The following is a 13560-nucleotide window of genomic DNA, read 5'->3' as shown; positions in this document are numbered from 1 at the left end:
ACGATTCTGACAACTCTCCAGGGCTTCAACAAATGAACCGAACTAGGTTGAAGAACAGAAGAGAATTCCTGTCAACAGTCTCTTCCTCACCAACACCTCCTCTTATATTTTCTTCCCCTTGGGCTTCCAATTTTTAAAAATAAATTTAGTTTATTTAATAGATAATTAAGGAGTAGTTTTCCCCTTCTAAAATTCCACGTATAGGGAAGTGATGAGTTTCCTTCCCCTATTCGTGCCAAAACCAAAAGACATTTAATGATTCAGGGACTCTGGATGTCTTGCCATGTGTTAAAAAATTCAATTTTTGCATGGATTTTTGTAAGTGTATCTTATGGACCCTGTTAATTCCTTTGAGGATCTTTACTAGGTGATCCCAAGCCTAGAGTGTTAAACGTGAGCTTTATGGGTCAGATAAGCCAAGGTAGGCCCATTAATAAAACCACGTGGAAATTACTCCTGGCCAGAAGCAGCAAATCAGTACAGTATTCACATATTTGGTTCATTTGTCTCTTAAATGAAATCAGCCTGAATGGCTAATACTTTAGAACATGGGTCCAAGATATACCCTATGGCTGGCATCTGTCTTCCCAATTCAGAACCTACTAGGTTTAGACAGCAAGGAAATACCATCTCATTTCTCCATCTTTGGTGTTTTGGAAAGGACAGTGGGCTAACTCAGTGACAGAAAGCATAGTGCTTTGTCTAACAGAATTTTCTGGGTGTGCATTCTCAAGAAGACCATCCCAAACTAGGATAAATGACAGAGGCAACAACGGAGAACTGAAAAGTAACTAAGCCTGGTCAGGACTATGCCTTTTTCACTTGGCCAGTGCCCGACATGTTGCCTTGGACCAAGCCAGAGACTGTGTTTTCCTGGTACACAGTGAAAAATAGTTCATAGAGGTATGGGGAAAAAATCAAATTAGGAGCATTTGATTAGGTGGATCTTGATTACCAAGTCTTTTTTATACCTCAAATCAAAGTGTCTGCTTTCCTTTTCTGTCTCTTTCAGTCCTTTTCTTGTCCTGGCCTCCCTTGCTCAAAGCCAATATAAATTAGAAATGGCTATAGAAGCACGTGTGGTCAAGGAAAAAGCAGTATATTAAGAAATAGAAAAGAACAATGAAACCCATAGATATCATCTATTGTACCTGTGTTGTTAGGATACAAGAAGGAAAGGAGTATCGAGGAGAGGCACCAAATTTGTCTTGTTAAAAATGCAGAGATTTAAACCAGCCCAGGTTGTTCCCACATCCCCTACAATCAACTCTTTGTTTAAATTTCGAAGTCTCCGTTTTAGACTCCTATCGTATCTTTGATGCTTCAGGAAGTGGCTTAACCTTGACCACAGTGCCTATTGACTATCTGACTCAAGGCTTCCTTTCAGTGAACTTGAGGCAAGCTCCATAAAGCCAAGGCCCTTGTCTGATTTTGCTCCTCGCAATGCCTAGCACACAGAGTATGCTCAAGAAAACTTGCTGAAGCAAGCTGAGGGGGAAGGGGAAAAGAGGAAAAGGATTCAGTCCAAGCCAATTAACACGACCCACTAGATATGGCCCTGGCTTTGTTACCCATCACTCCTTGTCGAGGGACTTGACTCAAAGACCTCTAGCTAGCTTGCCTTCCCCATGATGCTGTACCACACCTTGATGTCTGGACATGCCTTTCTAATTCGAGTTGGTGAAATCTTAGCTACCACTTTAAAACCTTTCCTAGAGAGGACATCCCTGTCAGTGTTCCTCCCTCCTCTCTTTACCCCAGACACACACATGCTGAGCTGCCCTTTCATTCACTTTATATGTCACTGGTCGAAATTTCAACTGATGGTGGACACCTAAGGTCCACAAAGACAGTGAATGGCTTCAACATCTCTGCGTTTCTCTAGCAGGACACATATAGGAGACATTCATTCAACAGTCACCCACAAGTATTGTTCACAATGGGCACAGTTCCAGGCACTGAGAACACAACAGTTCATATAAGAGATTTAAAAACAACAACAACAACAAAAAACAACAAAAAAACAAAAAACCTGCCCTCATGGAGTTTATATTCCAACTATGGGAGAACGACAACAAACAATATTAATAAACACATAAAAGATTCATGGAAAAAAGGAAGGAAGAGGGGATGGGTGTGTATATGTGTGTGCACATATACCAAGAAGAGTATCTGGCACAGGGAACTGCAAGTGCAAAGGCCCTGAGGTGGGCATGTATCTGGCTGTCTGGCACACTCCCGGAACAAGGAAGTCCGTACAGCAGGAACAGAATGAGCAAGTGGGAGAGCGTAACAGATGAGGTCAGAAGTAAGGCAGGGTGTGGGGGTGTGCATGGTCAGACCAGAGAGGGTCTTAAAGGCCACTATAAGGACTCTGATTTTTACTCTGTGTAAAAAGAGAAGTCACGGGATGGGTCTGAACCCAGTGATGGGAACCGGCTCACAGTTTAACAGGGTTGTTCAGGCTGCTGAATTGAGAAGAGACATTAAGGAAGCAATGATAGAAGCAATGATACCAGTTAGGAGGCAATTTATGATAATAATCCAGGGAAGATGATGGGGTCTTAGACCAAAAGGATAGCAGAGGATGTGTGAGAAGTTGGTAGATTCTTGATATATTTTAAAGATACAGACAACAGCATTTGGATGTGGAATGTAAGAGAAAAAGAATAGTCAAGAATGATTCAGGGCACTTGGGTGGCTCAGGTGGTTGTGTGTCTGACTCTTTTTTTTTTTTTAATTTTTTAAATCTTTATTTAATTTTGAGAGACAGTACAAGTGGGGGAGGAACAGAGACAGAAAGACACAGAATCCGAAGCAGGCTCCAGGCTCTGAGCTGTCAGCACAGAGCCTGACGCGGGGCCTAAACTCACAAACCGTGAGTTCGTGACCTGAACTGAAGTCGGATACTTAACCGACTGAGCCACCCAGGTGCCCCGAGTGTCTGACTCTTAATGTAGGCTCAGGTCATGAGCTCACTGTTCGTGGGATCGACCCCCGTGTCGGGCTCTGTGCTGACAGCCTGGAGGCCACTTGCGATTCTCTCTCCCCCCGCTCTCTGCCCCTCCCCCCCAAAAAATAAATAAATAACCCTTAAAAAAAAAGAATGATTCAATGATTTGCGGCTAATGGGTATTAGAACTAAAAGATGAAGCAGCTATACCTGAGGTGTGGAAGACTACGAGAAGAGCAGGCTTTAGGGGAGTTGGGAGGTTCAGTTTGAGAAATCCATTGGACATCTTAGTGGTGATCCCAATAGGCAGCTGGGTATGTGGGTCTGAAATTCGGAGGGCAGACTGGCGAAGGAGTGCTATTTAAAGCCTTAAAATGAAATCATTCACAGAATGAGTGTAACTAGAAGAGAGAACACCAAAGGACTTAACCCTGGGCTCTCCCAGATGTCTAGCTGATGAGAAAGAACCAGCCAAGGAGAGAAAGGAGACAAAGTGAGATAAAAGAAACACCAGGAAAGTGTGCTTGCAGGGAGCAAGCAAACCAAGTACTTAAATGACGATGAGGCAGTCCAACATGTCAGTTACGAGGAGGGCTGAGGATTCACCCCAGGATTTAACGACGGTGAAAGTCACGGACGATCTGACAGGACTAGTTTGGGCTGAGCGATGGATGCGTAACTGGAGTACACTTCAGTATGAGAGGAGAACAAGTGTGTACTCCGTGCTCAAGGAGCTTGGCTGTAAAGAAAAGGAGACAAATGGAGTAGCTAGAGGGGAACAGGCGTTGGAACTTTCTTCAGAGGGAGAAAGTACCTTTTTAGATGCTGATGGAGTTTCCATTAGAATGAGAAGTAGCTATAAGGAGAAAGGAAAGGATTCTCCAGCTGTGTTGGGGTAGGAAGGGATCTAAGTGCCCAAGTCGTTGGGTTGGCCATTGCTAGGAACGTAGTGACAGGGAAAAATAGAGGGCATTCCAGCAAACAGGCAAGTGGGGCTCGGTGTGGGCTTAGGGACTCTAGAGGTTCTCTGTTTGCCTCCATGGGGGAGACAGATGACAAGGGGCTCGGGAATTGGTGAGAGAGGAGATGGTACAGACGTCAGAAAAGTGAGAAGACGATGTATATTATATCTGTGCAGCATTGAGAGCCAGCTGACTTTAGGGTGATACTAGTCAACAGGCCAAAAAGCTTATAGGTGCAGGTGCAGGGACAGAGAGCTGGCTAGTCCAGGGCTGAGGATGTGCTGAGCAAGTATGACAGATATTTACTGAATCAGAGTGAACTGAATGAGACTTCTTGCCCATCACCATAGAGACCTCAGAGGGCATTTTTCTCTCGGGATCACACGCCTGTCCCACCCGGGTTTTGTCATCGTCGAGGAGAAATCCACAAAATCCAGTATCCTGAAATACTCACCGCCCTTCAAATCTGTGTTTTAAAAAATCAAACAATGCTTTTTGCATCATATCTGTGACCTGCAATTGAGCAAGCAATACATTAATAAGACACGATAAAATATTACTAATTAGGATAAAACACTTCTACTCCTCAGACTGTTTAAAAACCTATGCTTCCCCTTTGGAAAAAGTAGCATGGGAGACTGTCACCTTATTTCCGTTGCTGAGTTGTGGTAGCAGTGACAATTAAAAAGGGAACGTTCCCCCAACTTACCCTGACGTTTTAGTGACAATAACATGACATCGCAAGTGGTTTCGGGCAACTCTCCGTTTGATACTATTTCCCTCCAGGCTGAGTAAACTAAAGCTAGCAACATCTCCAAAGCAACAGCCATAAAAACAAAACAGAACAAAACAGGAAGCACTATGTACCGCAGCCTGGAAAATAACATGCTTCGCTGCTACGAGCTCTTTAAGGTCTCCATTCAAGAGGGAGGTGGAGTCACAAAGCAGTGCTGCTGGTGAAGGTCACGTGTGCTCCGGAGGGCAGCCACTCACCTCATAGCCCTTCAGAGATGGGCCCACCAAGACCACGGGTCGCATAGAAGGTACCACGTCATAAGGAGGAGTGTGCTCTGTCTGCAGAGAGAGAGGAGAGGACTTCAGATGGTTAAGAGGCAGGGGGAGCTGAGATATTTTAAGTATAAATTGTTCTTTCTGAACTCTGTCATAGGAGGCACCGGCTTTCCAAAAATTTTTTTTCTTTTCTTTTTTCTTTCTTTCCTTTCTTTCTCTTTTTCTTTCTTTCTTTCTCTTTCTTTCTTTCTTTCTTTCTTTCTTTCTTTCTTTCTTTCTTTCTTTCTTTCTTTCTTTCTTTCTTTCTTTTTCTTTTATTTTTCTTACTTGCCTCTTTCCTCAATAAACCCAAGCAAAGCATGGTGGGCTTATTTTCCTAAGGTTTTTCAACTTACTGGATTGTCTACAGTTTTCTTGCTCGCCTCAAGAAATACTACTGACATATTAGTTCCTAAAGCAGGAAGTGCTGCTTTTCAGCAAAATCTAGTTGGAAGGACAGAAACATGCCTCATGCAGAAGAAGTGTTTAGGCTGGACTGGAGGTTAATACTGCTTTTTAAATGCATTTCAGAGTTTTCTGAAGAGCTGAGTGATCGGACTAACGTGGTTAATTGCAGAGAAAAAAAAAAAGGTCTCATTAGCTTTGCATCCTGAATGTTGGTCTTACCTGGATAAAACCTAATTTCAGAACATTGTAACGCCCATTACCAAATACTTGCAAATCCCTATTTTACCGTGAGAATTTAAATTAATAGGCAGGCCTGTTCTAAGGATCCCTATCACAGGTTAGTGATTCATGGTTTTGGATTCTGGGTTTCTCTACCTTGGAACTTGAAAACTTAAAATGTAGCCTTTACGTGCCTTGGAAGAAAGGGGGTTAATGTGTGATAACATATTCAAGCATGCTGCAGGGGCCTCAAAAGGTTCATTATCAACTCGCACATCTAACATCCTTCTCATGAGCGGCCTAGGTCATGTCTCTGTTACATAACTAATTCATGCCTTTCCACGATAGTTTCTTTCTTTCTTGGAAGAGCAGGGGAATGAGCTACATTTTGTAGCAATTTCTAAAACTTCCAAAAAGTTTCAGCTTTAACCGCTTCACATAAAATGATCGAAATTTTTCCCCCCAAAAATCAGGTAACAGCTAATTTGTTTGATCACATTAAAACTGGCTATTTCCATAGCAGAAAATGCTTACACGGACCCCAGAGGACTTTTTTTAATGCAAAAGAGAGAGAGAGAAGATCTCCCACAGTGAGGTACACAAATCATTACTATCTGAATCTTCCTGCATTAAGGAGTGCCTGAAAACTATATGTTTAAAGAATCACACAGACAAAAAAAAATTTTTTAAACTATTTTAAGAATTTGAAAAACTGATGTACAAACATGAATGCAATTTCTGCATCAGCCTGTTGCTCAATAACAGTGTATGGTTGCTTAAAATTGCCCACTGCAAACTTTCTGACGTTGACTAAACTTAACTTGCTTCAGGTGGGGGCTGGGAGTGGGCGGTAAAAAACATTGTAGTTTCAACCTGCAATTCCGCCCATAGTAGAGGACAGATCCATTCTGGGGACAAAAATAACGCTGCCATGTGCTGTCCAATTTTACTCCTTAAAACTTTAGCTAGTGTTCAAAATTAATTTTAATAGACACAAGAAAGGTAGAATACATTTTCAAACAGGAAAAAAAAAAGAAAAAAAAACAAGACAAACATAATACAGTAACAGCACAAATGCCACGAGCACCACTCTAAAAGCAACCTAAAAGATGGAAAACAATCTTATCGGTGAATGTCAGGTTGGCTTTTGGTTTTTGAGCTCTACATTGAAGTTCACCACATAATCAGTAACACAAGAAGAATGAATACCAGTGCCGAAGGCATCATAAGCATATTTGTTATTACATTGATAACACCTGGGATCATACTGAAACTGTTTAGAAGCCGAGTCCTTATAACTATTCAGTAGAAGAATACCTTTTCCACTGTTGGGATCAGAAATATAAATTGCACATATTTCAGCAACGGCTACCAAGAAATTTTATTTCAAGCCTGTAAGGGTTAAGCGGCCCAGGATTTCATACATAAGGTCTTGGTTCCTTCGCTCTGTGGCTACCAACTAGCAAAGGGTTACCCATGTCGGTCATCAATCAGCTTCGTATTCGATAGGGTAGCTACAGAAATTACCTTATTTGATGGAATATTGGTACTTTGTGCCCTAGTGATAACGACACCATCATTTTTATCTACCCTTTCCCGCTAGCCCTATTTTGTTCCAACTGTGTAGCTGAAAAAATCGTGGTTCATAGACATCCGTAAGGTTTGGGAATTTAAGAGAAAGCAAACTTCAAAAAACACATCTTGACTAACGTGGCTTTCGTTCAGGTCACTGCTCTGTAAGATCCAGAGCATCTGAAGGATGCAGATTTTCTAGGCATCTGTGCTATGAAGACTGGTAGTCACTTGGCTGCAAGTTTTAGCTGCGCCGAGAAGACAGGACCAGCGAGATGGGCCCACTGGTGTGGACGTACATCAGGCTGGGGCTGTCCATGTTAACGCAAAAATCCAGGTTTTCATTTTTGCCTGGAGTGCTGAGGTCTTCTATTATAAATGTAACCGTCAGTTATTAAAAAAAAGAAAAAGAAAAAGAAAAACAACAACACACTTCACAGTTCAGCCTCTGACACTTCATGGATGATTTTAGAGTTCCTCCATGTAGCAAAATGCTTGCATCCATGTCACGATGTACCCATCATTATGCTGGACATGGTGATGCTGGGAAGTAGGATTCCAAAAGACAGCACAGCAGTAGGCTGTGCAAAGTGGTGTGTGTGAGAAGAAAGGACTGAATGGCGATTGTGTGTGTGTGTGTGTGTGTGTGTGTGTGTGTGTGTGTGTGTCGGGGGCGGGGGGAATGTCTTTAAAAAATAATGCTTTCAAGCTACAAAATGTGTGAAAGGAGACAGCCTTTGGAGTGAAGGGCACTTGGGAATACCCTGGTTTCCAGTCAGGGGACAAGGAGCATCACTGTGTGGCACCTTGGCGGGCCGGTGGCAAAGGCTCTACGCACGGCCACCGCCCTGTTATCCAACAGGTGAGATGCTGCGACCTGACTATGGGAGAAGGCAAGAACATCGGGAGAGGATTTATATATGACAATAGGAAAAACTCACAGTAAACCGCCAAAACAAGCCTGCAGTTTTCCACTGGTCTTGTTCATCTGCAGAGTTTGCACCTAGTGGATCAGAAGTTTAAATACTGACTAAATTAAAAATTGAATCATTTTTTTTTTTTTAGTACAAGCTATTGTATCTGGATATCATCAATCAGAATCTAATCATGGTTTTAATATGCTTGATATAAGTTAAATTTCTGGAAAAAAGAAAAGAGACAAAGACAGACAGAATAAGCATGCACAATACAGGTGCATTATATGGACTTGTCAGTGTTTTGACATCTTGGAAGGTTTAAACAAATTCCCTTGGTGGTAGATATTATTCCATCAAAAAGGATAAGTACTGTAATAGCGCTTGAACAGGTCACTCCCTGAATTTAGTCAGTTTGAAATGCATGGACTCCATGAGCTTGTTTGATAGGTTCTTTTCTTGGGACAGAAATGACTGCGTTCAATAAAACCGTGGGACTTAATGCTAATGATGCCAGTGGCAGGATAAACACAGCTTATGTCAATGTAAACTTACCGATCTCTGCTTCTGCTTAGCTACAGCAGCGTGGAAAAGAAACAAAGAATAACAGAGCATGCACGTTATTGGCTTATCAAAAGACGCAGACAATCAACAGGACGAGAAGTGTGGCGCAGTGCGGTTGAGCAGGTGAGCAGACGGGAGCTTGGAAGTTAATGTTACCTTCTTAAAGAAGGGCATTCTTTTCTCTTTGGAGTGGGGTGACGTTACACTGTTTGCACTGGGTTTGGGGGAGCGGTGGTTTGCTGGAATATCATTTTCTTCTGCATCTAAGCCAGTAGCATCTATGTCTATAGCTATATACAGACAAACAATTCAAACATCATCAGGTAGACAGGAGAGGAAAAACAGGTTATAAAAAAAAAATAAAATGAAAGCAAATAAAACTAACCATAGTAAAAGATCTATCACGAGTGCTCTGCACAGTAAACAAAGTAAAATTTCAAGGTAAAGCACGTTAAGAATGCCATGTAATCAAATCGAACACCACCGAAAGATCCCCTTCGTGATAGGTTTGCTTGAACAAAGTTACGCTAGATCTCTCGGATAATATTTCCGGAGAAACATTTTTAAGGTGTAGCTTCAAACAGAACACTGACATTTTTCCACATCAACTGTATATAAGTATGGTACAGAACATTTGGCTTCACGTCTCCCGATACTTAACTCAGCTTTTAGATAATGAGGAACTACCCTTGGAAACCTTTATCACAGTGTGCCCCAGGCTTCTGAGTTTTGCTTGATGTTGTGGGAAAATAAGGGCAACGTGAAAAGCTTCGCTAAAAATGCAACAGGAATTTGAGCGAACGTGAGAGTAGAAAATCCTAAATTCAGGCAACGCAAAGAAAGGAGTCGTACATGAGGCAAATGATTCAGGGAGTGTTCCTGGAAGGACAGCATTAAAACTATTTCAAGATGGTTGTATCCCCCTCATTAGTTACTAATTAGAAAGCACGGGACCCCACGATCTCCAGATGAAATGATTCTAATGACATATGGGGACTTCCAGTGATTTGTGTAAAGCCACTGGATCTAATAAGAGAGGCAGAGAGGAAGGACACAAAGACCCAAGAGAATGTGGCACCGGTCTCCTTGTCTGGAGAGCGAGAGGTTCAGGTTTGTGGTTCAACCTGATTTCACGTTTAAAACCTTCTGCCTTGAAAACCGGAGCACTGAAAGATTAAGCGTTAAGTGAAAAATGATCCATAATCTCATTTTGAACTGTATAAAATGCTTCCACGTGCCATTACTACAGAATTTTCTCCACTGCACAATCAGGGCTGGAAAGTATTTGGAAGATCGCTTTCAACCCTCTTATTTTTAAGGCTGAGATGATAAACTCTTAAAGAGTTTCAGGGACTTGTTCTTGGCAAAAAACTCGGCAGGGCCAGGTCTCGGAACCCAGGTTTGCCTCTGCGAGCCCCTGCCCCGTCCCCGCACCCCGCTGCCTCTCCAGGTGAGCCCTCTCTCCACCAGGTACCCTTCCTTCTCCAGTCCCCTGTGCTTTCCAAGAGGGCTTGCATCCTCACTGTCAGGGTTCAGGAAGGTACCACAGAGGTGAGCTCAGGAGAAACTCAGTCTATGCTTTAGTTGAGATCATGGAAAGGAATAGGAGAAAATCTACTCCGTCTAACAAAAACCCACAGTATCTTCAGAGATATCTTCACTGCCATCTGGGCATGACAGTTCGGTGCTGCAAAGCCCCTACCATTCCTTCACGCGAGGAACACATCGGGTTCACGCAACGGCAGCCGCTGCTGACCGTTTCGACGGGGGCAGGTCACCCGGCAGCCGTCACATCACTCTTCAATTCTGAAGCGATGACGGATATTAGGTGACTCAGCCTTTTGAAAACTAAATGAAACGCTCGTTTAACTGTTCCTTTGATTCATCGGATTAGGTCGGAGGCAGGCGATGAAGTAACTCCCTGGCACTGTTTGCATGATATTGCACACACCAACTGCTGCTTGCGGAAAGAGCAGGTAGGATTCTCTCTCTCCAGTGAAGGTAATAACAGGCTGAGTTAATTCCAAATATTTAGTTAGACCTCCCTAGTAATGAAGTCTTTCTTTGTGCAGCATCCATGCATACTGAGGCGCTAAAAGGCTCAGCATGTAGTGTTTGATGGAAACACTATAAAATGTGCCCACGGGGTTGAATGGATGCTTTTGTACAACCCTGTAAGGTTTTCCTTGTATCCCCACTTAGGAAGCAGGTTGTTAGTGTCTTCCTGGATACGATGGAGAGGATTGGGGTCAGTTTTTCACGATTTCCAATACCTATCTTAACCAACGTCAGATCATTTTCCCTTCCGGTGGCACGTGCCCATATACTTTTACCTTCCTCATCTTTTCTTGGGCTTATAAAGGCGACCTTCTGGGGAGAGTACTTCCTGAGAGCCTTTCTGAAATCGAGGATACCTACTGGCATGTCAGAATTGACAGGACCCTGGGTATGATTTGCCCATTGAATCTGGTCTGCTCTGATCAGTGCATGGGCTTTTTTTTTTTTAAATCCTTGAAATTTTTTTTTTTTTTTTGAGAGAGAGGGAGAGCATGCATAAATAGGGGAAGGGCGGGGGGGGGGGGACAGAGGATCTGAAGTGTATTCCATGCTGACAGCAGAGAGCCCGACGTGGGGCTCTAACTCAAGAACGAGGAGATCATGACCTGAGCTGAAGTCGGATGCTTACCTGAGCCACCCAGGTACCCCAGTGGATGGATTCTTTTTTTTAATTTTATAGTAGGAGTGGATATGCATAAAAAGTTCAGCTGTGATACTGCCCAGATGTTTGGCGACCCACGCATAGCCTCAAAACCTGAGTCAGGTTTGAAATTTACCTGTATTTGGACACAAGGGCTCAAAATCCCAAACTGAGAACTTTCCAACTGATTAGTTCTGACTTATGGTTAACTTCAATTTAAAAGCCATCAGGGTTCACTCTGAAGCGCAGAGAATTCTAAAACATTCGGCCAGAGTTCCATACACTTTATTAGACTCAGATGGTTACCCTTTTTCTGTTTTATACTTGTGTTTGCAGACCTTAGCAAACATTAGTATTTATGTGGGAAAAACTACTTCCATAAATATGAAAATAGCTTCTTTTATTGGTCCTCACTAGAATGATTCTTTTTTTTTTTTTTCTGGTAGAGAGCCTCGGAAACATTTTTTGAAATCTAAATTGTAAACTTCACCTTAAGACCCGTGGGTCAGGTGGAGTGGCGTCCTGGGGGGACCCGTGTGGGCATATGCGTGTAAGTGTAGGGGGGTATGTGTTCTGTAACTGACTACCACCCAGTCACTCAGATATGAAGTGGAAATTCTTCCTTTTCCAAATCCTTGAGAACCTCCAAGAATATGTACTTTAGGCAAATGCTTATATTCCTTGGCCTAGCGATGGGTGAGGTGAATTGTAGACAGGGCCTCTGGGAAATAAAGATAAAAGCTACCTTTGCAGGCCAGTCCACACTGGATGAATTAGGCAGTCTACCCTGCAGGTGGGGTGGGGAAACATCTCTGCAGAAGTTCTCCAAAGGTTTCCTTCAGAGAAGTTGAAATATGAAAATTATAGCAGGTTCCTGTTATAAATTTTGTGGTTGGCCAATGTCTCCAGTCTTTTCAGTCCCAAGTGTTTTCTATTCTTGCTATTCGTGAAAAGGTATTGCAAAGCCCTGTATCTGTATAAAACCTGTGTCAAGTTTTAAATCATCTTGACCTTGCTGTAGTAACTTGAACTTTAGTTTTAGTGATGACGGACACTTGCCTGCAAAAATGAAATGTTATTTTACAAACACACTAACTCACTCTTCAAAATGCACGTGGCCTGCTCTCACATCGCCAAAACCATTAGAAGGCCACAGCCCAGTTTATGGAAATGGAAGAATCTTCCTCGTCTACAGGAGTGGCGTGGACTTCTGGGCACGGGGCTGCAGTTCTGTCACAATATGATGTGACATTTCCCCATTTCAGGAGCCTAGTGCCAGTCCTCTGGAGCCTCTGAGACAGTCTTTAAGATATATATGAAGGGTACAGCTTGATATCATAATCTCGGTAACTTTACATATTTGAGAAGGTGTGGAGATCAGCCTCCTTTCCCCTGTGCATTCAGTAAGTAGCTACCCTCCACTGATGAAGGGAAGGCATGAGCCTTACCTAATATCTAAAAGGGCTTCAATTTTCATTTCAAACGTACGATTTTACTTAATTTCGGGCAACTCAGAATTATTGCAAGCTGTACGTACGTGGTTTTTGAAATCAATATGCATCCTAAAATGATTTATTTCTTATTGTGCTCAGATTTTGCACTTAAAGAAGTTGTATCATTTTTATTAAGAAGCCTTTGGTCTCTAAAAGCCACCAACATTCAGCAACGAGGCCTGATCAGGAGTCCGAGGGGAATCCTGTTCTTAAGACATACCAGTTAGAGGGCACCTACTTCCCTACCTTCTCCGCGGATGTATACGCTTCCCTCTTCCAGCTTCCTTGGAATCACACGAGGAATCATTTCACTCAAACGCTCTGCTGGTAACTCCTTGGAGTCCTCCTCTGAGTCCCAATTGCCTCTCTTAGCAAACTAAGATTCTGATAATCCTGGGCTTTCTGCAGTTCTACCAACTGGCCTCCTAATTATATAGAACTCCAAGTTCTACAGAGAATGGTAGAGTTGCCAGCTTTATTTTGTTTAATGTATATTTATTTTGAGAGAGAGAGAGAGAGAGAGAGAGAGTGAGCAGGGGAGGGGCAGAGAGAGAAGGAGAGAGAGAATCCCAAGCAAGCAGGTTCTGCATTGTCAGCACAGAGCCCAATGTGGGGCTCGATCCCACGAACCATGAGACTGACCTGAGCTGAAAGCAAGAGTCGTACGCTCAACTGACTGAGCCACCCAGGCGCCCCCAGAGTTCCCAGATTTACTAAAGAAAAATAC

General features: G+C 42.9%; 1 protein-coding gene across 6 annotated transcripts in view; it reads right to left on the bottom strand.

Moving 5' to 3' along the window:
* The window catches only part of CACNB2 (calcium voltage-gated channel auxiliary subunit beta 2), a 382396-nt gene that overhangs the window by 15309 nt on the left and 353527 nt on the right, over positions 1 to 13560 (bottom strand). For 5 of the 6 annotated variants that reach the window (XM_042991177.1, XM_042991179.1, XM_015537186.2 and 2 more), the window contains 3 exons: positions 8799 to 8932; positions 4909 to 4989; positions 4370 to 4428 (listed from right to left, as the gene is read on the bottom strand). In XM_042991177.1, the coding sequence (XP_042847111.1) occupies positions 4370 to 4428; positions 4909 to 4989; positions 8799 to 8932 (274 nt within the window). Of the gene's footprint in view, positions 1 to 4369; positions 4429 to 4908; positions 4990 to 8105; positions 8168 to 8798; positions 8933 to 13560 lie in introns of all 6 variants that reach the window. The other variant, XM_042991178.1, reaches the window with a different exon arrangement.

This window comes from Panthera tigris, chromosome B4 (genome assembly GCF_018350195.1).
Source record: "Panthera tigris isolate Pti1 chromosome B4, P.tigris_Pti1_mat1.1, whole genome shotgun sequence".
Lineage (NCBI taxonomy): Eukaryota > Metazoa > Chordata > Mammalia > Carnivora > Felidae > Panthera > Panthera tigris.
The sequence above is the reverse complement of the archived record's forward strand: the minus strand, read 5'-3'. Positions and strand labels throughout refer to the sequence as shown.